The sequence below is a fragment of the Crocodylus siamensis genome, chromosome 1 (assembly GCF_052110815.1).
Source record: "Crocodylus siamensis isolate JL-2025a chromosome 1, ASM5211081v1, whole genome shotgun sequence".
Classification (NCBI taxonomy): domain Eukaryota; kingdom Metazoa; phylum Chordata; order Crocodylia; family Crocodylidae; genus Crocodylus; species Crocodylus siamensis.
The window spans coordinates 393,558,382-393,586,365 of NC_143395.1; the positions used below are offsets into that span (position 1 = coordinate 393,558,382).

At 46.8% G+C, this 27,984-nt stretch overlaps 1 protein-coding gene across 3 annotated transcripts in view; it reads right to left on the reverse strand.

Annotated features, from left to right (window-relative positions):
- Positions 1-24,137, reverse strand: part of DYNC2H1 (dynein cytoplasmic 2 heavy chain 1) — a 464,482-nt gene extending 440,345 nt beyond the window's left edge. For all 3 annotated transcript variants that reach the window (XM_090030141.1, XM_090030133.1, XM_090030125.1), the window contains exons 1-11: positions 23,778-24,137; positions 10,171-10,341; positions 8,957-9,092; positions 8,524-8,642; positions 7,835-7,979; positions 7,344-7,576; positions 6,149-6,283; positions 5,941-6,054; positions 3,547-3,658; positions 3,256-3,380; positions 203-378 (exon numbers count right to left, since the gene is read on the reverse strand). In XM_090030141.1, the coding sequence (XP_089886267.1) occupies positions 203-378; positions 3,256-3,380; positions 3,547-3,658; positions 5,941-6,054; positions 6,149-6,283; positions 7,344-7,576; positions 7,835-7,979; positions 8,524-8,642; positions 8,957-9,092; positions 10,171-10,341; positions 23,778-23,966 (1,655 nt within the window). In that variant the 5' untranslated portion in view covers positions 23,967-24,137. The remainder of the gene's footprint in view (positions 1-202; positions 379-3,255; positions 3,381-3,546; positions 3,659-5,940; positions 6,055-6,148; positions 6,284-7,343; positions 7,577-7,834; positions 7,980-8,523; positions 8,643-8,956; positions 9,093-10,170; positions 10,342-23,777) is intronic.
- Between the last annotated feature and the right edge of the window lie 3,847 nt (positions 24,138-27,984).

Below are 27,984 nucleotides of genomic sequence, written 5' to 3' on the forward strand. Positions count from 1 at the left end.
AGGTAAGCTTCCCTCCACCCGAAATAACTGCCTGCCCCCCGATCTATAACAATAAAATGACAATGAATTGATTTATTTCTCAATTAATTTTTTCTTCTATAGCAGACCACCGTTCTCCCTCTCTCTACCAGCTCTTTTTAGATTACACCATAATACCAATTTTGAAACAACATTCCTTTTTTTAAAAATATGTTATACTTACCACAGTCCCAACCTGGGATCTGACAATGTTGTCTGAATGTCCCTGGACCAATCATCAAATTGATCTTGTTCATATAATTTAAGCTGTTCTAAAAGATCATCTGCATTTCTTCGAAAAGACTGAAATCCAGACAAGTCAGACAGAAGAGCCTCTGAGATCCTGATAGCATCATCCACCTTAAACAAAACCCCATTAGACAAATGTAAGCTAAAGGAGGCATGAATTTCTGAATCTTCTGAATTTTCACCTTTCCTCTTAAAGGCTACTACTACTAATAAAGATTAATTACAAAGCATAACACATAAAAGACCCACTAATATAAACCTAAGCTTTCCAAGAGAGGGATTCTTTTGCGAGAGCATATCAGTCTTCAGAAAACATTTGTATGCCCCCTCTGAGACCTACATAATGTATGTCAGAGTCCCTGTCTGTTTCTTTTGCACTAGAAGTGTCCAACTCATGCCAGGCTTGTCCCAGACTGTAGGGCAGGGGTGGACAAAATACAGCCTGTGGGCTGAATCCAGCCTGTAGAAGGTCTTTCTCTCGCCTGCAGTAGGTCCCTCAGTCCCACTTAGCCAAGGCACAGTCCAGCCATGGCGTGGCCTGCCACCCCTAGGCACACAGTGGGGCTGGGCTGGCTTCACAGCTGGACTACCTTTCTAGACAGCCCAGGTGGTGGCAGCTCCTTCTGGCTGCCGTCACTGCTGGCCCCAAGCCTGTGGTACCAGCAGAGACCCGCAACACACAGCGCCAACCCCATGTGCCCCATGCCTGCTCCGGGCTCGCCTGCCCAGGTTCAGCAGTGGTGGCACAGGTCAGAAGCTGTAGCTCAGTATGGAGGAAAAGTGACCCCTCCCCATCACCACCACTGGGCTGTTCCTGCTGCAGCCGCCCAGAGCCCACACCATGCTGGGCTGCCCTGAGTCCGCTCTTCACTGCCACCACTATCCCACTAGGCAGCAGTGATGGCAGCGTAGATGCTTCTCAACCTTTTGGCGCAGATCAAGCATAATTTGTTTTTTTTTCCACTTCCAAGATGGCAAACCCCCTTCCCAAAAGCAGTACTTCTGGGGGCAAGGGGAGGGACTGGTGGCAAAGGTCAGGGATTAGGGGGTAGGACTTCTGGTCCCAAGATGGCAACCAGGGGTCGGGGTCCCTATCAAGGGGCAGGACTACCCTTGCAGCCTTTTACAGCTTACCAAAACTCATTAAGTGGCCCTCCACCTGAAATAATTGCCCACACCTGCTGTAGGGACTGCTCCCAGGCCAGATCCATAGCAGCAACAACAGTGGGGCCATGCTCAAGTGACAGCACAGGTCTGGGGCCAGGCAGCAGTGTGGAGGTCATATTCAGGCACCTGGGCATATCTGGGGCAGGTGGGGTGCTCTGGCCAGGCAGCAGCGTGCAGCTGGGGGTGTGTGGTCTCTAGCCAGGCAGCTGTGTGGAGCTGGGATGCACGGTGGTGTGGGGCTCTGGCAGGGTAGCAGTGGTGAGCCAGGACTATGAGGTAGCGTGGTGTTCTGGGGAGCGGCAGCACAGAGTGGGGGGCATGCAGGGCTCTGGATGGGCAGCAGCACAGAGTAGGGGGCATGCAGCATTCTGGCTGAGTTGCAGCACAGAGCAGGGGATGTACAGTGGTGTGGGATTGCATCCGTGGAGCAGCGCAAGTCTGGAAGCATGCAGTGGCACAGGGCAGTGTTTGAATGGCAGCGTAGGGGATGCTGCAGATAGCCATGTCCATTGGGATCCCAAATTCTGTGCTAGGCCATGTATTCCAACTTCCAGTAGCCAACCTTTCCTTAATTGCTTTTGACTCTAACATGTCTTTTAACATATCAATTTACTTTGGTCAGTGTGACTCTTCTAAAAGAGATCAACAATAGTTACAAAATTTCCAGTTAGAAATACTTTAGAAAAAGAAAAAAGGAGGAGGACGCAGCAGCATGCCCAGTTAAGTAAATGCCTCAATGGACACTCAAAACCTTAAGAAACAAAGTTTTGTGAAAATAAAGGAATTAGTCAATTGGCTTTGAAAACTTCCTCACAGGCTCCCAACCATCAAATGCAGTGAATAAATGTCAGAGAGAGGTTAATACAAATTACAATCTAAAAGAGGTTAATACAAGTCCTTTAACAATGCAACTAAAAAGCCAACTGGCATTCTTTTAAACGTGTGCTTCCAGATTAGAGTAAGTAGAGCAAATCCTCTGTGAATAACCTGGTATCTTACCTATATTCTCTGGATTTGGAGAATATGCGGGAGAAATAAAATTATAGTACAATGGTAAAGGGCATCAGAATTTAGCAAATCAATGATGTAAAAAAAATCTTTCTTTAAATACATATATATTGACAGATTCACCTCTAAGAAATAGGCTGTCTACAACATTAGAAGCAGTGGCCCTCCCGGGTTATTAAAAACATTGTGCAGATTAGTATGAGAGACGAAAAATATAAGAAAATATGTAGAGGATCTAAAAGCACTTTTTCCAATGCCTTTTAATAGTAACTTGTTAGGACATGTATTTTCCTAAACATTGCCTACCCTCATAATAGTGTTACAGCCCTTTAGGGCATTTAAAAATTATAATATTTAAATCACTACAGTGACTCCTTGATTTTCATGAAGAAAATAGGCAAAGTAAGATTTTCTCAAAACTTAAAATCATGACATTGGCAAAAGCAGATGCAGCACAGAGAAGTAATTATGCATGCAATATAGCACAAGTTGTTTTCTGAGTAAATGACTCAAGCTGCCCAACTCCACTGTAACTGCTCTTTGCTAGTTTTTATAATTCTCTTAAATATTTCCAGAATGAACTTTATTGAAAACACAGTAGGAGGCTGCTCACTGTATCTTTTTTTTTTTTTTAATCAAAGAGACAATTTTCTGTGTATTAGGTAAATCAAATTCTACTTGGCAAGCAGTCTCAAAAAAAAAGAAAAGTCATTAAGTATTGCAAATGTACACCATCTCCCTAGTAGTGCACATTACAAGTATTTTTATAGCAAGTCAGTAGTCAGTGTTTGGAAAAAGAATTTAAACTCTTACCTTCAGCTCTAACTGCCGAACCCAAACAATGTTATTGACAACTTCAGAGAGATTTTTGCCTGAAAGTGGCCCAGAAATGTCACCAGGAACACCATGGCATCGAGCTTCAAAGTCTGTGCAAAAATCTATACAAATCCAACCATAGGTGTTCAACAAAACATAGAACAATTAAAAAATAATTAATTATAGCAGCAAGCAGTATATTTGTTTTACTGTATGAAGAGGAGAGAAAATAAAACATTTCCACCCCACCAAAAAACTCACTATGAAAGTCTTTTGATTAATAGTTACCTTTGATAGAGTCTTGAAGTCTTGCTAGCAATGTTTCCCTTTCAAAAAGTAATTCTTTGCTAATGCTTGGGCGTTTCACTAGCTCCTTATACTTCTGAAATGCTTGAAGAAGCTAGAACAGAAAAATGTAGAGCAGCAACTAATATCTAATGAACAGGGATCTGGGTTTTCCATTGCCAGCAGAAAAATGGAAAGAAGCGCAGATTTTCCCTTTTAATTGAGGAAAACGAAGATTTTTCATTTTACCAGAGAACTACACAGTTTTTTTCACATGCAAAGAGCAATCTGCAGGCTGGCAGAGTTCCAGCCTGCAAGGGGCTAGGGGGACCGGCAAGCAGGCAGGAGGCACCATGTACATGTGCATGCTCACACATGCACATAGCCACTAGGCATCTGAAGAAGAGATCCCACAGGTAAGTCTGGTGAGGGGGAAGGGTGGACTGAGGCCCCTATAGGGAGGGAGGGAGGGTGGGAGAGAGTTGGGCAGGGCTAGGGCTAGGGCTGGGGCTGTGGCTGTTGCCCAGCTGTGTAGGGCTTGAGGCCCAGGAATGCACGGCCGCAGAACCCAAGTGGAGAGTGGGACAAAGCCACGGGCAGCTCATCTCAGGGGCAGGGGAGAGGGTGGTTTTGGCTCCCCACCACTGCATGTACTCCCGGGGGAGCACATACCCACCCCCCCCAGACTTGTGTGCAGGGCCGGGGCGGGCTGCCCACTATGGGTTCGGGCTCCCCATCCTGCTGCCCTCCCCCTGGTGCCTTCACAGCTCAGTGGCCAGGGCCCAGCATGGCAGGGCACAACTGGGGGTGGAAGGTTGTTGCTGCTGCTGCAAGCCCCACTCCGCCATGGAAAAAGCGCCCCCTGCCCACCCACCAGCAGCAGAGGTAGTAGCATAGAGTTCTGCCCCTCACTGCTGCTGGCCAGGCATGGGGCACCTCGCCATGGCAAAGTGGAGCTCCCACAGGCATTTACAGTCCCCCACTCTGGGGGGCTGTAGATGGGAAGTGAAGAGCACCAGCAGGCCCAGGAGACAGTGGATTGGGAATGAGGAGCACCAGCAGAGCTGGGAGGCTGTGGGTGGGAGGTGAGCGGCACCGTCAGGGGTGGGAGACTGTGGATTAGGAGTGAGGGGCCTGGGCCTGGTAAGCAAAGAGGACAGGTGGAGCTCTGATTTTCCATGATAAAAAAATCTAAAATCAAATACGAAAGTTATTAGATACTTAGAATATATTACATTATAGTGATTGAGACACTGGTAGGCTTCCAAATTGCTTTAAAATTGTAAATATATCAATAAAACGTTGTGTTCAATTGATACACACACACATATATATGCGCGCGCACACACACACACACATATAAATACATAGACACACATACATACAGACATATACATATAAATATATACACATACACACATATATAGACACACACAGACGTATAAATTTATAGACACACACATACATATACACAGATCTATAGACACACATACACATACATATACAGATATACATACAGATGCACACATACACATATACAGACAGGCGCACACACACACACGCACATGCACGCACACTTACACGTACACACACATGTACACGCACATGTACACACATACACACACATACGTACATATGTACACACACGTACGTAGACACGTACGTAGACACACATATGTATGTGTGTGTCTATAAGTATGTATAGACACATATACATATATATAAAAACACACACACATACATATTATATCTATATATATAGACATACACACACATATAGACACACATATATAAACACACATATACATGTATATATATAGACACCCGCATACATATACGTATACATACATATATATATAAATGCATATACATAGACACACACACACATATATAAATGCATATACGCAGACACACACATATATACACACACACACACATACTCTCACACACACACACACATATATATAGACACACATATATAGACACACACATATATACATAGACACACATATAGACACACACACATAGACACACAGACACACACATACATATATATATATACACATACACACACACACATATATAGACACACATATAGATATATGTGTGTGCCTACATATATATGTATGTGTCTATATATATGTATGTATGTATCTATGTATATATAAAATAAAAATAAAGAGAGTGGCATTTTATTTTAATCTCTGATTTGGAGGGGTTGAAATCAGAGAATTTGTGGGTTTTAAACACAGAAAACCAGGATCCTTGGTAATGTTACCCTGAGGTAACATTATTCATAAGTATATGAATAATCATAAACAACATTTTCTTTTCTTGAAAATAACTATTTGAGACTTCATACGAAGTAAAGCCTTTGTATCATAAAAATAGTTATACCTGTTGTGGGCTGTCCTGAATATCTGAAATAAATGCTTTCAATTTGCTTGCTATTTTTTGTTCTGCTGGTGCAATAATTCTTTCATACTGAGACACTGCAGCTTTCCATAAAGGCTAGAGATAAACAGGCAAATGTGTTAGTATGGAATATACAAATACAAAAAAAAGCTATAAAAATGCTTATAGAAAATAAAAGTATACATTATACCTCTGTGTAGGGGTTATAGTGTACAGGATTGAGAACAGCAAAGGGCTCAAAAACCTGGGCAAGGTGCAATGCTTTTTGTTCCCCAGTTGGTAAAAAATATGTCAGTTTTTCATGAAGTGTTCGAATAGTTAGTACCTAAAAACAGAAAGATATTTATTTCTAGAATCACAGAATCGTAGAAAAGTAGAGCTGGAAGGAACCTCAGGGAGGCATCTACTCCAACCCCTTTCCTAACTAACTATCCCAGTGAAGTGTTTGTCTATTCTGCTCTTAAAAACCTCCAAGAATAGAGAATCCACAACCTATCCAGGTAATGTGCTCCGATACTTAACCATTCACATAGTGAGAAAGTTGGTCCTAATATCCAACCTAAGTTTCCCTTGCTGCGGTAAGACCATTGTGGCCACAGAAACTAGTCTCCGTCCTCTTTATATCTACACCTTAGGTATTAGAAGACTGCTATGAAATCCCCCTTGGTCTTCTCTTCTCCTAACACAATAATGCTAGTTCTTTCAGCCTTTCCTCATAAGTCTTCTTTCCTAGGCCTCTAACAATTTTTGCCACTCTCCTTGGAATCTTCATAATTTTTCCATAACTTTCTTGAAGTTCAGTGCTTAAAACTACAGACTGAATGCCACAGGTAGGGCCCCACCAGTCAGTAGCATAACCAGCCCTCGGCACAGCCAAATGGTGGCCTACCAAAGTCTGCACCCCAACAGCAGCTACAGCTCCACACCCTTTTTGTGGCAGGAGAAGCAGCAACAACAACCAGAGCTTGGGCAAATCCCACTATGGCAGCAGCAGTGGGGGCTTCTTTTGAAATCCTGGAATAGTTAAGACTCCCACCTCACCCTGCTCTGCCAGGTCACAAACCCTGTTAGTTATGCCTCTGGCACCAGAGCTGAATAGAGTGGGAAAATCACTTTATTTATTTTTAGCTACCCAGCATGACTTGTTTCATCATTTACATTTAAAAACAGGAAACACAAAGGTCATAAACAGGACCTGAACTACATTATGTCAACCCTTCACAGAAATAATTCCCTAGCAATGAATCAGTCTTAGTCAAGTAAATGCCGAACCCAAAAACACAAAACACACAATGCCCTGATTATAAAAGTGATGCAAAATGTTAAACAATATTCTTAATTTTATTTGCAGTTCAAAGAAACTCTTTGATTTTTTTCTTTGATACCTCATCAAGACGTTTCTGGAGTTTATCTAATGCTTCAGGAGAAAACTTCTCATTTTTCCATGGATGTGGAGCATAATGTTGCCACAGCTGTCCAGTTAAATGGTGACAGGCTGCTATCCACTGTTCACAAATCATGATGCCAGTTTTCAGATTTTCTTTAACAACATTAAAAGCATCCTCCCACAGATGTACAGTTCCCAATTTTTTCTGAACAAACCTACCAAGAGAGCCACCTAGAAAAGAACAAAAATATCCTTTGAACCAAACACATCACACAAGTGGAAATACTTTCTTTACATTTCACACAGAACTGCATATCTATTTTTCAAAGTGTTGCAAAGATAATGTGCTACTAAATGATGCAATTACAGATATACGGCCCTCAATGAATTCAGGTGACAGGCATAAAAAAAGTAAGAACTTTTTTTTTCTGTAGACTATATTCATTGTACATTCATAATTAGTATGGTTATTTTTTATCCCAGCTTTACCTATGACATCCAAAAGGTTTTGCATTCGGGGCTGTGGATAAGGATCATATTCTGTTTGTCTCCATATATCATCAACAGTATCCCGGGTAGTCTCCACTAGATCGACAGCTTCATATAGAGAGAGACTATCCAAGTTGTAATAATCCTAAAAATCCAAATGCATTTTTAAACAAAATAGTCGTGCTAATAATATATTAGAAATATTTAACTTCTAATATTTCAAACACATTTGTTAACTGAGATAGCTTTATATTTAGGGAAATGCCAACACTTTATTGCCTAAAAAAGAAACATACTGTGACTATTTGCATGATTAATCCATTGACTTCTAAGGCACAATTAATGCATGTAAACTAATTCAAGTGTTTTGCAGGACAGAATCCACCCTCACCGCTTTGCTTGTCAATTCTAGTATTTTTCATCAGCTCATTGTCATTTTAGAGCCTTCCTGTAGTTCCTTTGTTAAAATCCATTTTTAAAGCAGATATTAGGATTCTAATGAGCCAAACCTACTCTGAAATAAATTTTAGCAGCCCTTAGGCAGAGATACACAAGCACAAATTAAAGTAAAATTTGCCCTTATATCAATATGGGTCAATATTATATTCATAAATATTCATATATGACACGAGTACATCCTTTATTAGAGACAGAAATATGATTAGATAAAGAAAAGAAAAAATATATACTTTTGCAATTGTTTCAAACAGATCTCTAAAATGAGAAGCTCTCTCTTTGCTACACAGTTTACTTCCACGATGAGCACGCTCAATCCAGAACTGAAATTCATCACTTGGTGTAAGTATTGCTGCAAATACAAACAAGAAATAATTGATTCTATCATTCAGAAACACATGAATAGGATCAAAATAGTTTTAGTTAAAACAAACTTCTAAAAGCAAAATTCACTTTAGGAATACAAAATTCCGTTCCCATTTTGATTCTGATTTAATGTAATACAGCTTAATATTAAGTTCCCATGGGCTCAACTATCAAGCTTGCAGGCTATAGACTATTCTGTTAGGTTCTTCAACCCTTTGAAAAGTAATGAACTCTTAAATCTAAAATATATTCCATTTCTAATTCAAGTTTTATAATAAAAAAAAGAATGGTAGGACACACCTCTTACATCATCTTCACTGAATTTTGTTCCCTGATAACGAGGATCTGATCTTCTGAGAACAGTGCCCAAACCAGCCTCCAGCTCACTAAGAAGATTCTGGAGTTTGGGATCAAATTCCTTACTCCATTTCTCATCCTACAAGAAAGATTTCAGACAATGAACATGGCACGTTAGAAATATTTACCATTTTCCTATTATCAGTCCTTCAAAGATAAGTCACCCATTAATACAAATTACGTGTTTTATGGCACAATGGAATAGGACCTGTAACTTATATGTAAGGAGAAAATCTGATTACCTGTGGAATAAACAAATCGGAATACCAGCCACAAATGCCAATAAATTTTCACCAAAATTCAAACACTAATTGTATGCCATTACCATATTAATGAAAGAACATGGCAAAAACTGTTTTTTCATTATTCCTTTTGCTTCTGTACTTGAAATAACTTGCTAAATGAACAATGAAGTTTACTGCCAATTACAGCCTTCTGCAGTAACTCCATGAATACTGTGGACAATCTACTGGTGATAAACAGCACTACAAACACTGATAGTCCTTTTTGTAATATTAGAGACATTTAGCCATAATTTTCTTCTGTTTGTGAAAAGTGCAGTAAAGAAGGTATCTTCCATATCAGAAAGGAAAAAAAAGTACAATGATTTTAAAAGGTATTAATCCTCAGGTAAATTTCTATACTTTCACATGCAAGACATTGCAATCCTGCCTAGTCCTTGTGCCAAATTCAACTGTCCTTAATTAAGCAAAACAACCATAATTTAGTCCTGCATGATCAGTTACCAAAGTGAGAATAATGGAATTAAAATCAGCCTCATCAGCCTTAAGGCAAAACAAAGTTGTGTAAATCAGTCTAGGAATCCAAAGCAGCTGTTTACTTCATAAGACTGCTAATGGTGTTTGTATACTCTTGGCACTGGCCCTGAGTCAATATTTAATAAAACGTGTAAAAAAGAAGTGGGGGGGGCAGTGAGGGAAATGGCACAGCATTAAAGTTGTAAAGTGTCATGGAAATTAAAGATATTGTTCACTCCTTAACCACTCTACAAGTATTTTCTTTTTAATACTAACAGAAAAGCAAATTAAAGTATAATCTCAGAACAATTAACATGTAATATGAAAACTTTTAGTGAAAACAAAATGCAAATTTTCTTCAAATGTATTTAAAAAATACCTTAACAGCAAATTACTCACCTTTAGTAATACTGGTGCAAATACCTGCCGTACTGCTTGATAAAGGGTAGTAATAGGCGAATCTAACATAGATGATACAAAAATATTACTATGAAGATTATCTTCTGTAATGACATCAGGCCGCAGCTTGAAAAACACCAACACTTTATCTTTTGAATCACCAGCTTCAACCTATAATAATTAACAAGCACAGGGTTTAGAAAAATGGAAACCCTCATATTCAACTCATATTACAGGTATATTTCCCACAACAGTAATGTTTATACAAATCATTAAAAGAAGGAATTAACTGAAAAATATCGCGCCATTTTGTATGGATTGTGATAAATATTCCATTCATATTACAGTTGTATACAACAACAAAACTCATGATTTTCACAGTTGATAAAATAAGAATTTGAAATGTAATTCCAGCATCCAATACTTTAAATAGGCATTACTTTATAAGTAATTATACTTATACTAGTTATTTCTGCTATGTGATGCTTAAAAAATCTGTCACCTATTTTCTGGTAGCAAGCAAACAACTTATGATACATTTTAAAAATTAGGCAGACACCTACGCTGATGATCACAGATTTCTCAACAACAGGATAAATAGGATTCTCATCAGCTTCACCAATGCTATACAGTTTTACATTTTCTTAGAAGCTGTAAAAACACAAGATGGATCTCAGTTTTGCAGTGCACCTTACTGAGAAAGCTGGAAGTGACAAGAGGCAAGCAAGCGTTCATGCTCAGGGGGCATTACGGGAGAAGGACTATTAAAAACAGAGCCTGGGGAATAGAAACTAGCAGATATCCCTTTCCCTGCAAAACAGTCATGAGTTCTGTGTTCAGGAGATAAAGGAAAGTTTCTTTTTTGCTTTCAAACAGACAGAGGAGAACCAGTGGAAGAAAGATTCAAGTTTATCTAACTCTTAACTTGCACACATTAAAATGAAAAACAGCCTTGGTGCAGGATTCAGTGACAAAAGATGTTTGTCCCTGTACCCTGTTACTACATCTTTGCTTTGTCTTTCATATTGGCCTCTTGATAGTATGTTCAGTTATTTGATTAATAAGTGAATATTTTTCAGTCATATGGCATGATCCCCTCCACAGTGTAGAGAACTTGCCCTAAACTACTAAGCCTTTTCACATAACCATCATATTACTTGTTTCTCAAGATCCTGTTGTATGTTTATTTCAGAGTAAATGAACTTTAAATTCTATTTGTCAGGGGAACATTTTTTTTCTGCAACTGACAATAACTAGCAAGTTGTCAGAAGAGCATTCTTAGTAGGAGTTTCACCTAATTTCTATTACAATGGCGCTGAAGTGGGGTTATACCTGTGATTGTCCAGAAAAGATACAAGAAGCAAGTTTTGTTTGGTGATATCGTTTATTGGACCAAATGTATTGTTTCTTTCCCAGATGTGAAGAAGGTACTTTGCACCCAAAAGCTTGTCTAACATCTCTCCCAACTATATAGTTAGTCCAGTAAAAAATATTCACAAAAAAATCTTGCTTCTCATATATGAAGTGGAGCATTCTTCATGAATGGGTGTTGCCGCTACATGTGACCACTCTGAACATCATGAGTTGGAACAACGCATCTTCACAGATACTCATATCATAACTATGCAACTAGCCCATAATCTAAACCATGACACCATTTTGTACGTTGTGGCCTTAGTATATAACTGGCCGCCTTGTCTGCATGATAACCCACTGTAAGGTGGCATGGCAGAAACTGGTCTAGAGGCACGCTTTAAACAAGCCAGTGTGTTACACACTGATCTATGCATGTTTTTACACCTAGATAATATATTGCACACTGAGCCATATGACCAACATCTGCGGTGGGCAATTATTTTGGCAGGAGGGCTACTTAATGAGTTTTGGTGAGCTGTCCAAGGCCACAAGGGTAGCCCCGTCCCCTGATCGCTATCTTGGGGCTGGAAGTCCTGGTCCTAACCCCTGACCTTTGCCACCAGAAGGAACCAGAAAAATAAACATAGCATACACTAAAACTCTTAACATATTTTAATTTTAGTGCAAAAAGTATTTTTGTCATGACCTGTGTTTGTGTAGTGTATATAGAGCTGATTGCATAATAGCTCAAAAATAAAATGTTATTCTTGTATATTTTGTGAGGGAGAGTGTGTGTGCTTTGTGAGAGGGTGGGGTTGTGTGGGGGGGGCATAGGGTATGTTGTGGGGGGCATGTATATGTGGGGGGTTGTTGGGTTTCAGTGTGAATGTGTGGGGTTTGCAGGGTGTGAGGGAGGGTGGGGAGTGTGGGACCGCCCCTACACACACTCCCTCCCATGGTGCACAGCCTTCACCACCAGTGGCAGCAGCAGCAGCAGGCAGCAAACCCTCAGGGTGCTCCTGGCCCATGCAGGTGCTGCCAACTAGCAGTGCACGGTTCCAGCCAGAGATGGTGGCAAGGAGCACAGCCAGGCTAGCCCACCTCTATTGTGCAGAGCTCCCCATTGCACACGTGTAGCTCCCAGCACTCATGCACCGCCGGGGGAAGCCCTACACGATGGAGCTGGCTGCCTTCCAGACTCCCTGCCACCACAGAAGCAGGGAATGGGACTCCCTGCCACTGCCGGCAGAATCCCAGGACCTGCATGTGGCAGCAGGGAGCATGGACAGTAGCCAGCTCCATCACCCAGGGCTTCCCCTGGTGGCACACAAGTGGCAGTTGCTGCATGTGTGCTACAGGAAGCCCCACACAGAGGCAGGTCATCCTGGCTGTACTCTTTGCCACCTTGTGCAACTCTGGCTAGAGCCGTGAGCTGCTGGGCAGCAGCGCCTGCACAGGCCACAAGCACCATGAGGACCCACCGCCTGGTGCTGCTGCCAACAGCAGAGGCTGTGCACTATACGGGGAGTATATGAGGGGGTCCTAACACCCTCCCACTCACACCCTGCCTACCCAAGCCCCAAGCTCCTGCCACCCCCGTGGGTACAGGCTCCACACTTCTGCCAGCCCCAGCCCCACCCCCAGCCCCCATGACAGCTGCGACAGTGATGGTAGCAGCCCTGCCCGGAAGCTGCATGCTGCCTGGGCTGGGCCCTTCCTCACACAAGTGTGGGAGCAAGGTGCATGGGCTATGCAGGGTACAATTAATTGGTAGGCTGGATGAAATCGCCTTGCAGGCTGGATTCAGTCCACAAGCCATATTTTACCCACCCATGACCTACATAGACATAGCAAAATACATCCTCCTTCTCTGTGCAAATGCTAGCACTGAGACAGCAAAATTATTGCGGGACTCATGGTTTATGTAAGCAGTCACATTGAGACAGCATGATACATACTGGGAACTGTCTACACAAAGACTCACACCTGGGGAAAGTTTCACGCACGCACACACACACACCCACACACACACACCATGTGGTCTTCACAAACATGTGCACCAACTAGATGTGCCATGCACCAGACAATGTAGTCCTCCTTGGCAGGGGCACAACTAGGACAGGGCAGCTGCCCCAGACGCTGACTTGGAGGGAGGGTTATAGGGGTGGTGTGGAAAAAAAACCCAGCTGCCAGTGACCACCATTTCAAAAGGGGAAGCTGGGACACCTACCACCCCCCTGCTACAGCCACTGCTGCTAGAGCTGAGCCAAACCAAAACAAGCCACAAGCAGGGACAAGTGCAGGCTACCCGCTCCATGCTCAGGGCTCCATGCCATGCTGCCTTTCCCAGGGAGCCCCATGCAGGCTGCATACCCCCTGCCCCGCCAGCAGCAGCTGGAAGCAGAACTCCATGGTGCCACCACACCCGCTACTGCCAGGACCAGAACTGGAAGTCCCCACTGCAGGACTGTCCCATTCAGTTAGAAGCAGTGTCACAGGGAACTTAAGCACCCTGCACCTAAAATGGAAGCAACCTGTGAGAGACCCCTAGTGGTGAGAAAGGGAAGGCTCAGCTGCCAGTCACCAGGGCAGCACAGGTGTGTGTTGCCGAGACAACCAGTTTGGTCAGCTGACTGGAAGGGGGCAGGGCCTGGCCTATATAAACAAGCCAGGCTGAGGCTGGAGGTCAGTTCCCCTCTGGCAGTTGAAGAAGAGGAAGCTCTGCTGGGAGTAGGCAGAAAAGAGAAGCCTGATGGCCTGAGCAACTTCTGCGTGATGTTACTGGGTGGAGGAAACCCTGGTAGGGACATGAATGAAGGTTAGCCAGTTGGCTTGGAATTTATGTTGTAACACAGGAGTGTGGGTTTTCTGTTTTCTTGTTGTATAAGACTGGAGGACCGGCTGAGGCTGTAGGGGTTGGAGGAGGCCTCATAGGAGCTCCACAGTAGCGTCGGGGTTCCTGGCGCCAGAGGGCGCAGGGGCTGGGGGCCAGGCACGGCTATGGCCACCTGAGCCTCGATTGTGAGGAGCGCAGTGGGGTATAAGACCTGAGAAGGGGGCCTGGGGGCCAGGCATGGCTATGGCCACCTAAGCCTCAATTGTGGGAATCACGAGGCAAAGCCCCAGTGCAGTCGAAAGCCACAAGGAAAGCTAGGGGGTGCCCAAGAGGGCGCAGGCAGATAGGGAGACGAGCTGGAAAGCATCCATGAGGGCACGGGTAACAGATGAGGCAGAGAGCCTGGGAGGGCCTGGGTGACTGTAGAGCCCACACGTAGCCCCAGAGGTTAGAGTGCACCATGTCACCAAAGGCAGGGCACGGACTGGGACATCTCAAGGCACCATGCCAAAGAGGGTAAAAAGGCAGCCTCCCTTTAACAATATTACCATCAAAGACATGGCGCGCGAGCTAGTGAGGGTGCATTTGAAACTGATTTGGCACAGTAGGTAGGGGGCGCTAGGGGAGTTCACGGCACCCCTAGGTCCCGTCCTTGCCACAGTGGTGCATTGGCTGGGAAACTACTCAGGCATGCATAGAATCAGGAACGAGAACGAACCCAGGGGCCGTAATTGTAAATGGACAGTTTGATAGTAAGGCAGTAGGACCACGGCAATAGATTGGCCTGAAGGAATTATACCCATTGCCTGGAATTTTTGAGAGCAAAAACCAAGGCCAACCCGGTGAGGGTAGCACCAAGATAAGGACGATGCAGGCAAGGAACGGGGGAGGTCAGAGACCCGACCACTTTGCCGAACTAAGAGAGAAAGAACTAGAACATGAAATAGACCAGTTAGAATGGGAGCTGGAGATAGAAACATCTCGAAGAGTGAATGAAGAGGACCAAGCGCGTGAAAAGGAGGATTGGATAAGGAAATTACATGAGGAACTAAAGAACTGGCAACGGAGGGGCAGCCAGGCCGAGGATAAGCTGCAGGAAAGTTATACGTGAGCAGCAGAAACCGACAAGTTGCTCTTGCAAGAGGTAGAACATATGAAGCTGTTCAGGGCAAGCTATGAAATGCTGAAAAAGCAGTGACTAGCTCTGGAGGGAGATGTAAAGGACTTAGGGAAGGAAAAGGAGGAGATATGCACCCAGGTGCAGAAGGTGGAGAATGAAAGAGATAAATTGGTGCATCAAGTGCGATCACTCGAAATCCACTTAGCAGATAGCCAGGCTAAGGGGGTAGAGATGAACAGGAGAAAGGAACGATTACAGACGGAAGTGCAGAATAGCCAGAGAGAGATCCAGAGGTTGGAAATGGAAATTAGGATACTGCATAAGGCAAATGATCAGATGGCTGCAAAGACACAAGACCTGGGGGAAGTACTCACGGAGTTCCCCAAAGCAGGCAGGAGCACAACTAGAGGACAGGAGGCAGAGGAATTTACATGCAGAGGAGCTGACAGAACGAATGAAGAACAAGAGGATAGAGAGCCCTAACTTAGCAGTCGAAACTGATCAGGAGTCCAACCAGGAGCTGGGGAAAGGGCAAGGATTTATGAGTGATTACAGGACGGTCTGTGAGCAAGGGCTGCCCCTCAAAGGAGAGCAGGAGACCAAGCAACTGCAGGCTCAGTTGCAGACTGTAACGGAGGAAAAGGAACGCCCAACAGAACAGATGCAGACCCTGGAGAGAGTCTGGGACAGGCTGGAAGGTCTTGAAAACCAGTTAGCAGAATACAAGGGGGCAGGTAAAACAGAATGTCAAGATAGAGAAGCACTGAAAGAATCCCTGAAGTGGTAGAAGCACAGTTGGGGAACACCCAGCCTGAGATTAGGACAGATTTTTGGGCCAGAGCAAGTCCCCAGCGACCTTGGCCCAGAGGACTCTAGGGAGGAGTTGAGATCAGGGCCGCAAGAGAGCAAGACAGGAGAAAAGAGACCTGTGGGGAAAGAACCAGGGACCCTACATAAAGAGGCTCTGTTAACATTCCTAACGGAGTGGGACCAGAGTTGGGAACAGTGGCAGAGGTGGAGTGTCACAGAAATGAACCAGCTGAGACATCAGCTGAGGGAGCTACTCCTGCCTCAAGAAAAGGGAGGAGGCGTAATACCCACCCAGGAACAGCCGAGGGCAGGAGAACCGGTAAAGGCAGGGCCAGCCGGAGAGAATGCCCCAGGGAGTGAAACATCTTGCGTAATTAGCCTAGATGCCATGCAAGCGGCCAGGGACCCAGCTCAGCAAAGGTCTAAGAGATGCCTGACGAGAAGGGAACGAGCGGAGTTCAGTAGAAGAAAGGGTACCAAGGGGCAGGAGACAAAGGATAAAAAGCCGTTACCAAAAGGGGAGCCAAAGCAGGAGAAAAGACCGGAGATTTATATAAACAACATCCCCAGGCAGATCAGATGGTGGTCACTGAGGAATATCATTGAAGAGAAGGTAGGAGGGGTAGCCTATGTAAAAATCTATAAGGGACCCCGAGGAGAGTCTATGGGGCAGGAGAAAGTAGAATTCTGGAGAAAGAGTATGCCCAGAAAGCACTAGACCAGCTATAGGAGATCTGGGGAAGGATCCAGGATCTCCAAGGGTCTATAAAGAGGCGGCAGACCCCACGACAGCTTCAGAAGGGAAGACCAGGAGATGTGGGGACAGAACAAGGACAGTCAAGAAGAGCAAGAGGAAGAAACCCCCAGGAGGTAGGCCAGGTCTTGACGGTCAGAGAAGGGGATTTACCAAGGTTGGCTAACATGGGGGGACTGCCTGCGGCGGGGCAAATCCCAAGAAATCCCACATGTTGCACCTTGGGTAAAAGGAAAGCAGGAGGCGCCTCAAAACCTCCGCCAGGGTGAGTTGGAAAAGACCGGAGAACAAGAGCCCGGGCCTGAGAGATCAATGACTGAGGGTGACATGGATAAGACTGAAGACTCAACCCAGTGAATTCGAGTTAAAGGGGGGGAGGTGTGTTGCAAGGCACTTAAGCACCCAGTGCCTAAAATGGAAGTGACCCGTGAGAGACCCCTAGTGGTGAGAAAGGGAAGGCTCAGCTGCCAGTCACCAGGGCAGCACAGGTGTGAGTTGCCGAGACAACCAGTTTGGTCAGCTGACCGGAAGGGGGCAGGGCCTGGCCTATATAAACAAGCCAGGCTGAGGCTGGAGGTCAGTTCCCCTCTGGCAGTTGAGGAAGAGGAAGCTCTGCTGGGAGTAGGCAGAGAAGAGAAGCCTGATGGCCTGAGCAACTTCTGCGTGATGTTACTGGGTGGAGGAAACCCTGGTAGGGACATGAATGAAGGTTAGCCAGTTGGCTTGGAATTTATGTTGTAACACAGGAGTGTGGGTTTTCTGTTTTCTTGTTGTATAAGACCGGAGGACTGGCTGAGGCTGTAGGGGTTGGAGGAGGCCTCATAGGAGCTCCACAGTAGCGTCGGGGTTCCTGGTGCCGGAGAGGGTGCAGGGTCTGGGGGCCAGGCACGGCTATGGCCACCTGAGCCTCAATTGTGGGAATCGCAAGGCAAGGCCCCAGTGCGGGCAAGAGCCACGAGGGAAGCTAGGGGGCGCCCGAGAGGGCGCAGGCAGATAGGGAGACAAGCCAGAGAGCGTCCATGAGGGCACGGGTAACGGAGACAAGGCAGAGAGCCTGAGAGGGCCTGGGTGACTGCAGAGCCCACGCGTAGCCCCAGAGTTTAGAGTGCACCGTGTCACCGAAGGCAGGGAATGGACTGGGACATCTCAAGGCACCGTGCCAAAGAGGGTAAAAAGGCAGCCTCCCTTTAACAATATTACCATCAAAGATGTGGCGGGTGAGATAGTGAGGGTGCATTTGAAACCGATTTGACACGGTAGGTAGGGGGCACTAGGGGAGTTCACAGCAAGGTCCCGTCCTTGCCACAGGCAGGTGGTCACCCTAGCTTCTGCTATAGCCAACTGGATTACTATAATTCTGCTCCTGGGCACTCGCACCAGAACAACATATCATACATTTGACCCCAGAGCCTGCAGAGAAGTTCACACTGAGCAGACCTGACATGCAACAAACACAGCGGCACCATGCAGCATGCACTCGACATCCTTATTTGTACAGACACTTAGGCCCCTCTACTCATACAGGTAAAGGCACAATGAAATCTAATGCATGATCCACACAATCACACCTCCCACCATGCCACACTTGCATACCAGGAGGTGCAACTGTGGGACTATGCAGTAGACTGCATTGCCCCTCCTGGGCTCTCCATTGCCCCTCCTACACACCCCCACAGCTAGGAAGATTGTGGCTGCCATGATCTCCCAGCCTCAGAGGTTCACAAAGTCCCTGGGGCTGCAAGTTCACAGCAGTTATTCATTTCACCCCCAAGGCTGGAAGATCATGTCAGCCACTATGTTCTATCCCCAGGGTTGGGAGATCACAGCAGCACCCTGCAGCTGCCAGGACCCAGCTGGGTCCCAGCACCAAGAGGTCCACTGCTGGGACCCAACATCTGCAGCTGCAGGACTCTGAGCAACTGTAGGGTGATGCTAGGACCCAGAATCAGCAGCTGCAGGGGCTGAGAGACCCTTTAGGTGCAGAACTCCCAACTGTGGTTGGGCGTAGCACAAGTCACAGACTCTTGCAGCAGGATGACATCACCCATGAGACCTGTTCCCTACACATGCCTACCCTTGGAAAATGCTTCATACATAGTGTGCACAGGCCCTAGTACAGTGATTTCTAAAGCGTGTGCCATGGAAGTGTGCTAAAAAACATGGACTGGATGGGGATCCAGCTGTACCAGCCCCAAGCAGTTTAATGGGGCTCAAGCCAAGATGGTCCTGTGTGGAGGGATTAGGGCTGTGGACCACTGTAAAGTGTGCTGTTAATTTTAGACCAGAAAAAAGTATGCCACAGATGTCAGAAGTTTGGGAACCACTGCCCTTGTAACTGATGTGATGTGCTAGACACAATGGTGTTCATGGACTCTCACATTAGGACACTATAACACACATCTGATTTCATGATCTGTTCAGACACCTACACTAGCACACCAGAACCTTGCACCAGGACATCTGTCCAAGTTTGCAGATGACACTAAGCTATGGGGCGAAGTGGACACGCCGGAGGGCAGGGAACAGCTGCAAGCAGACCTGGACAGGTTAGACAAGTGGGCAGAAAACAACAGAATGCAGTTCAACAAGGAGAAATGCAAAGTGCTGCATCTAGGGAGGAAAAATGTCCAGCACACCTACAGCCTAGGAAATGACCTGCTGGGTGGCACGGAAGTGGAAAGGGATCTTGGAGTCCTAGTAGACTCCAAGATGAACATGAGTCGGCAGTGTGACGAAACCATCAGAAAAGCCAATGGCACTTTATCGTGCATCAGCAGATGCATGACAAATAGGTCCAAGGAGGTAATACTTCCCCTCTATCGGGCGCTGGTCAGACCGCAGCTGGAGTACTGCGTGCAATTCTGGGCGCCGCACTTCAAGAAAGATGCGGATAACCTGGAGAGGGTCCAGAGAAGGGCCACTCGTATGGTTAAGGGCCTGCAGGCCAAGCCCTATGAGGAGAGATTAGAGAAACTGGACCTTTTCAGCCTCCGCAAGAGAAGGTTGAGAGGCGACCTGGTGGCTGCCTATAAGTTCGTCGGGGGGCACAGAAGGGAATTGGTGAGTATTTATTCACCAAGGTGCCCCCGGGGGTTACAAGAAATAATGGCCACAAGCTGGAGGAGAGCAGATTTAGATTAGATATTAGGAGGAACTTCTTCACAGTTCGAGTGGCCAAGGTCTGGAACGGGCTCCCAAGGGAGGTGGTGCTCTCCCCTACCCTGGGGGTATTCAAGAGAAGGTTGGATGTGTATCTAGCTGGGGTAATGTAGGCCCAGCACTCTTTCCTGCTTATGCAGGGGGTCGGACTCAATGATCTATTGAGGTCCCTTCCGACCCTAGCATCTATGAATCTATGACACTTAACCCAGGATAAGGTGTCACACATTGATCTATCTACACATGCCCGTAGGACCCTGTGCCATACATCAGATCCCATGGTCATCAGCACCACTTCCAGTAAGATGATATGACATCTGCTAGACTCCATGGAGTGCATATGGGATGGGACTAGCTGGTGCTAACTTGGAAAGGATGAAAGGGTGGAATGTGTATATACATAACCTGGGTTCGTACATCTTGGTGGGGTAGAAGTGCATAGCAACTCGGGCAGCAGTGACCACAAAGTGATCAAGTTCAGGATCCTGACAAAAGGAAGAAAGGAGACCAGCACAGTATGAACCCTGGACTTCAGAAAAGCAGACTTTGACTCCCTCAGGAAACTGATGGACAGGATCCGCTGAGAGGCCTGTCTGAGGGGAAAAGGAGCCCAGGAGAGCCAGCTGTATTTTAAATAAACCTTAGTGAGAGTGCAGGAACAAACCATCCCAATGTGGAGGAAGACTGGCATGTGGCAAGTGACCAGCTGGCTTAGCAAATAACTTTTCAGTGAGCTTAAACACAAAAAGGAAGCTTACAAGAAGTGGAAACTTAGACAAACATCTCGGAAGGAGTATAAAAATATTGCTCAGGCATGAAGGAATGAAATAAGGAAGGCCAAAGTGCAATTGGAGTTACAGCCAGCAAGGGACATGAAGGGTAACAAGAAAGATTTCTACAAGTATATCAATAACAAGAGAAAGGTCAGGGAAAGTGTAGGTCCCTTACTGAATGGTGGAGGCAACTTAGTAGCAGATGATGAGAAAAAGGCTGAAGTACTCAATGATGTTTTTACCTTGCCTGTGAAGACCAAGGTCAGCTTCCAGATAGTGCACTAGGCAGCACAGTTTGGGGAGAAGGTAAGCAGCCCTCAGTGGTGAAAGAACAGGTTAGGGACGTTTTAGAAAAGTTGGGCATATACAAATCCACAGAACCAGACAGGATGCACCCAAGGGTGCTGAGGGAGTTGGCTGATGTGACTGCAGAGCTGCTAACCATGATCTTTGAAAACTCGTGGCAATTGGGGGAGGTCCTGGATGATTGATAAAAAAGGGCAAATATAGTGCCCATCTTTAAAAAAGGGAAGAAGGAACTACAAACCAGTCAGCCTCACCTCAATCCCCAGAAAAATCAAGGAGCAGGTCCTCAAAGAATCCATTTCTAAGCACTTGGAGAAAAAGAAAGTGATCAGGAACAGTCAGCATGGATTCACCAAGGGCATGTCATGCCTGACCAACCTGATTGCCTTCTATGATAACATGACTGGCTCTGTGGATACGGGGAGAGCAGTGGACACAACATACCTTGATTTTAGTAAGGCTTTTGATACCATCTCCCACAAGCAAGTTGAGGAAGGATGGGTTGGATGTAAGGTGGACAGAAAACTGGCTGGATTGTCAGGCTCAACGGGTAGTAAGCAATGGCTCAATGTTTAGTTGGCAGCCAATCTGGTCCTGGGGCTGGTTTTGTTCAATATCTTCACTAACAATGTAGAAGAGGGGATGGATTGCACTCTCAGCAAATTCAGATGACACCAAGCTGGGGATGTAGTAGATATGCTGGAGGGTAGGGCTAGGCTTCAGAGAGACCTCCGTAAATTGGAAGAATGGGGAAAAGAAATCTTATGAGGTTCAACAAGGATAAGTGCAAAGTCCTGAACTTAGGACAGAAGAATTCCATACACTGCTACAGGTTTGGGACCAACTGACTAAGTAGCAGTTCTGCAAAAAAGGACCTGGGGTTACAGTGGACAATAAGATGAATATGAGTCAGTAGTGTGCCGTTGTTGCCAAGAAGGCTAAAGGCATACTGGGCTGCACTAGCAGAAGTGGCTACTAATAGGCTAGATATCAGGAGGCGCTACTTTTAGGCTAGATATCAGGAGGCGCTACTTCACGGTCAGGGTGGCTAGGATCTGGAACCAACTTCCAAGAGAAGTGGTGCTGGCTCCTACCCTGGGGGTCTTTAAGAGGAGATTAGATGAACACCTTGCTGGGTTTGACCCCAGTAATCTTTCCTGCCACGGCAGGGGGGTCGGACTAGATGATCTACTCAGGTCCCTTCTGACCCTAGAAACTATGAAGTGTTGCCAGTAGATCAAGGGAAGTAATTATTCCCCTCTATTCTACACTAGTGAGGCCACATCTGGAGTACTGTGTTCAAGTTTGGGCCCCCCCCCATACAAAGGATGTGGACAACCTGGAGACAGTCCAGCAGAGAGCAACAAAAACAGTTAGGGGGCTGGGGCACAAGCCTTCTGAGGAGAAGCTGAGGGAACTGGGCTTATTTAGTCTGCAGAAGAGAAGACTAAGAGGGGATTTAATAGCAGCCATCAAGTACCTGAAGGGGTGTTTGAAAGAGGATGGAGCTGGACTGTTCTCAGTGGTCGCAGATAACAGAACAAGGAGCAATGTTCTCAAGTTGTAGTAAAGGAGCTTTAGGTTGGATATTAGGAAAAACTCTCTCACTAGGAGGGTGGTGAAGCATTGCAATGGGTTACTGAGACAGGTGGTGGAATCTCCATCCTTGCAGGTTTTTAAGGCTCAGCTCGACAGACCATGGCTGGGATGATCTAGCTGGCGATGCTCTTGCTTTGAGCAGGGGGGTGGACTAGATCACTGTTTGCCAACTGGTGTGCTGCAGTCAGGTGTGCTGTCCAGGTGTGCTGTGGAATCTTGGGGAGGAGGTAGCTCTCAGCAGGGTGCAGCTACAGCCAGTGCTACCATCACCGCTCTGTGCCGCCACTGCACCCCAGCCGGGCCCACACCAATAACGACCCCCCCACACACACACACCACATTTGGCCACCCACCCCCCGCATTTGGCCAGTGTGCCGTGGGACAGAAAAGGCCAGCAGGTTAGGAAATGCTGGACTACATGCCCTCCTGGGGTCCCTTCCAACTGATTTGCTATGACTCTGTACCCTGGGTTCTTACAACTTTTCTCAAAACCCTTCTGCTGCTTTCAGAGACAGGCCTAGTTATCGTGCTAAGAGTATCATTGGGCTAGGCCTGCTAGGAAAACTATAAGCCTTTTTTAACAAAGGAAGCCACCGAGAATGCAATGACTGATTACTTGGGACAAAAAATGACAACACAAAGATGCCCCCTGTGGCCATGGCTTCATGAAGGAAGATCCCGGCTCAGGCATGGGGGAATCTCAGAGCCTTTTGGATATGCTATAGGGAAGTAAAACTATAAGCCTTGATGGACTGGGACACAGATGGGAAGTCCAGAAACAAAAAGGAGTGGGGAGTAGCGCAGCCAGAGCCGCAGAGCACAACAGGCAGCCCCTCAGAGTCCCAGGAGCCGGCGAGGCCGAGCAGTGTCCTCCCACTCCGCCTGGGCCGGTACCTGGTTGGAGGCGGCGAGGCGGTCGCCCGCGGGCCGCAAGGCCAGGAGGAACTCGCCGCTGTCGTCCAGGAAGCGGGCGAGCGGCGGGCTGGCGCCCAGGCTGGCTGCCGTGGCGCCCGGCTCCAGCCCGAAGAAGTTGGCGGCGGTGGCGGCCAGGAAGCGGCGCCTGCGGTCGTCCGGCAGCGCCATGGCTGGCGCGGGGGCCGCGCGGCGTCCCAGGGTTGCCAGGGCCCGTTGCTATGGCGACCGAAGATGGCGCCGCGGCGTAACATCAGCGCGACGCGACTGGGGATCGGCGCGGTCCGCCCGGCCCAGCCCTCCTGGCTGGAGAGAGCCGGAGCGCTGGCGCCATGCTCGAGAACTGGCTAGTGTAGGCGCTGCCACCAGCGGGGCCCTCTGCTGCCCCCTGGAGGGTGGAGGGGGGTCAAGGTTTCGGGGCTTGCAGGGACACCCCCTGGGCGGGGCACCTGCAAGACTCTTCTCCCTTGCATTCAATCAGGACTCGTAGGAGAGATGATAACTTTTGTTAGAGCAACCTGATTTTTTGCCAAAAAAATTCTCTACACTTTGCACCTCCTGGCACAGCATCTGCTGAAGTGGTCTGGCAGGGTGAATAAGAGTCAAATATTTCTTTTTTTAATGAAAAATTGGATTCTATTTAAATCTTTCTTTTTATTATTTAATCGTATTTTGTTAAAATGCTTTTTAAAAAAACCTATATAAAGATAGTTTTCATTTAAGAGATGTTAAAACTTTAAAATATCATCATGGACTAGGGATGATAACTTCTAATAATATACTTGTTGAGACAATATATTCGCGTAAGCTTTTTAGAAAAGTTTTATAAATAGGTCACAACAGGTCATGGGCTATATTAGGAGCCCAATCTTATGGGGTTCCCAGAGGCTTGTCTATAGATTAGTAAAGATTAAAGAAAACCACTCTACCCAGTGGGACTCAGCGCTCAGTCTAGAAGATCCCATTAAGCATCTCTGTGATACTTAGTTTCAGTTCTCAAACTGGATTTATGTCTCCAGAGACTCATCCTTGTTAACAGCAGTACTGTATATGGGGGTGTAAGCTGTAGGCATGTTGGTCTAAGGACATAGGCAGACAAGGTTCTTTGGGTGAATCTGAGATATTTCCATTCCATCCAGGAAGAGCACACACTAACTGCAGAGACTTCCTCAGCCTGATAAAGGGTTTTTAAACCGAAAAGCTTGCTAAAAAAAAGTCTAACTATTTAAGCTGGTCTAACAAAAGATATCAAATTCACCCAAAGGACCTTGTACTGTATATGGAGGTTTCATAGACATCAGGGGCTGGAAAGGACCTCATGAGATCATCGAGTCCAGCCCCCCTGCCAAAGGGAGGAAGTCTGCAGGGATCAAATGATCCCAGCAAGATAAACATCTAAATGCCTTTTGAATGAGTCCAGACTAGATGCTTACACCACCTTGGACACTGACTGTAAAGAGGTTTTTCCTAATATCAAGTCTGAATCAGCCTTCTAGAAGTTTGTGACCATTAGACCTAGCTATCCCTTTGGGAGCCCAGATGAGAGATAACAGACCTAATTACCCACCTATCAGCCCTGCTGTTTCTGCAAGTTTGTGTACACAGCGTCAAACCCTTACCACTCTCTGAAAGTGAAAAGTTTCAAGAAATTAAATGAATAGAAGATAATGGACAACAAAAATGCAACTTTTGTAGAAAACAGTGATTAAACTGAGGCTTCCTGACTAATGATTTTAATTGATTTGATTTGATTTCAATCAAATTTATCCTAGAATCTGGGTTCAGGAAAGTTGTGCACTCTCTCTATATATGTTTCTTACTTAGTCTATAAAGGTGTGTAACTAAGGGTGCACCAATACAGTTTTTTTGGGCTGATACCAATGGCCAATTAATGACCAATATCAGCCGATACCAATCCCATCACTAATACACAGCCCAGCAGCTTAGAGAGCAGTGTCCAGCTGATAAGTCTGTTGGGATAAAGGGGCAGGGAGAGGGAAGAGGTGTGCAGGGGGTTGCAGATCAAGGCCCCTGCAGTGAGGGAGGGAGTGCGGCTGGGGCTGGGGCTGGGACAGGGACAGGGACAGGGCAGGGGATGGAGCTGTGAGCAGCTTGTGCGGCTGGGGGAGGGAGGGGCAGCTCCCTCCGCTGCACACACCCCAGGGCAGGCATGCAAGACACATACCCCCCAGATCAGTGTGCAGGGCAAGAGGCCAGTGTCAGTACCAAGCTCTTCTCAGTGGGGGGGCGAGAGGGGGTTGGGCCAGGGATGTGCTCAGGGTGGGCAGTGGCAGTGCTGGAAGTGGGGGCTATGGGGAGGCTACAAGAAATTTTGAGGTGGCTCTAGCCCACCCTGTAGCCCCTTCTCCCAGCACTGCCCTGAGTGCAGTCCCAACCTAACCCCACTACCAGGAAGAGCCTGGCACCACCCCTGGCCTTGAGCATGCAGCGGCAGCTCGCCTTTGTCCCATGTGCAGATCCAGAGGGCAAATGCCCCCCATGCCTTGCCTGGGATGCGCACAGCGGTGGGATCTACCCCACACCCTTGGGATGAGCCGCTGGCAGTTCCGTCCCAGGCCCTGCCCAGGCTGTGCAGCACCTGCCCCAGTTCTTACCCCACTCCCTCCCTCACCACAGGGGCCTCCCCACACCACTTCTCCACCACAGATCTACCACCTGGACTCTGCTCTCCAAGCTGCTAGGCTGCACTCTAGGCTGCATGCATGCTGTGGCTGCACACATGTATGTGGCATTTATCAATGACATTATCGGCCACATCAGCCAAAAAAGATGATTATTGATAATGTCAGTTTTCCTTTTATTGGTGCCAATACGATATGGACCAATGTACCCCCTTTATACGTAACTACCCTGCCTTCTGACTGGCTTCAGACTAACACAGCTAACTATCTCTCTTTTCCCTCAAAAACTACTTTAGTTCATTTCATTTGCCTGCAATGCATCCTGCTTGGCAGGATTCCAGGCTGATTATAGACAGAGGGGGAGGGATCACTTGGTGTTGGGACACTAAAGGCCTGGTTCTGCTGCTCCAGAGTCCCTAAGGAGTCTGCATCTTTAAGGCTGTCTCTAGAAGATTACAATTGGTTCATGGTCCCCAATTCCTACCCCCATCTCCCTGATTGCCCGCACACTAAACTTGAGACACTGGAATACCCAGTCTGTTTCCTTTCGTCAAGATCCCTGGCAGGATGCCACTGTGCATGCACTGAGAGCACTGCTTGAGCAGATGAAGTCACATGACCAGAGGTCCTGGGACAGAATCCGTTTTTTCCACAACACTCTACGCACACTTGTCACCACACTCTGGAGCCAACAGCACTCAAGATTCCCTGGAAGCACAACTCAGAAACTCCAATTTGGAAATGTAAATCCACTGGCTTTTCCACTTCATAGTGGCCCTCAAAGTTGAGCAGAACAACAGTATATGGAATAAGATGCAACCACAAGCAGAGGGAGAAAAAAAATTGGAGGGAGGGTGAGGCTGAGTGTATGCAAGCATGTGTACCCCCCCAAAGTTCATAGGAGAAGGGGTGGCAGGAGCAGGAAGTGAGGCTGGGGCTGGGGCTGGGGCTGGGGCTGGGACTGGACAGGGATCAGGGCCAGCCCCAATCACAACAGGTAATGGACTATATTAGGGACCCAATCTTATAGAGTTCCCAGAGGCTCAAGCGAGGCCAGCCTTGGCTGCGCTGCCAGGTCAGAGGGGACAGACCCCCCAAGACACCCACACCTGCCCCGGGAAGGGTCCAGTGACTCCTCCAGAGCCACAGTACCAGGCCCCCAATCTTTGCACAGGGCGAGGGCAAGCTACAGCTGTGCTCTGCCTGCTCCCCACCTCTGCACCTCGCTGCAGCCTTTGAAAGTGGCACAGCACCATGTGTGTCCCACTCCTGTGCAGGCCAGGCAGCAAGGCACATGGAACACTTTCAAAGGCCGCAGTGAGGTACGGAGGCAGGAAGCAGGCAGAGCAGAGCTGCAGCCCACCGTTGGCCCTGTGCAAAGATAAGGGGACATGGCTGCCCCCGCCACGTTAGCTATCCTGTGCCATGGCTCTGGAGGAGCCGCTGGGCTCCAGCTGTCCCTCAACCCAGCCAGGGCCCCATTCACCGTGAATGGGGATCCAGCTGGGCCAGTTGTAGGGCAATCAGAACCAAGCAGTTCATCCAGG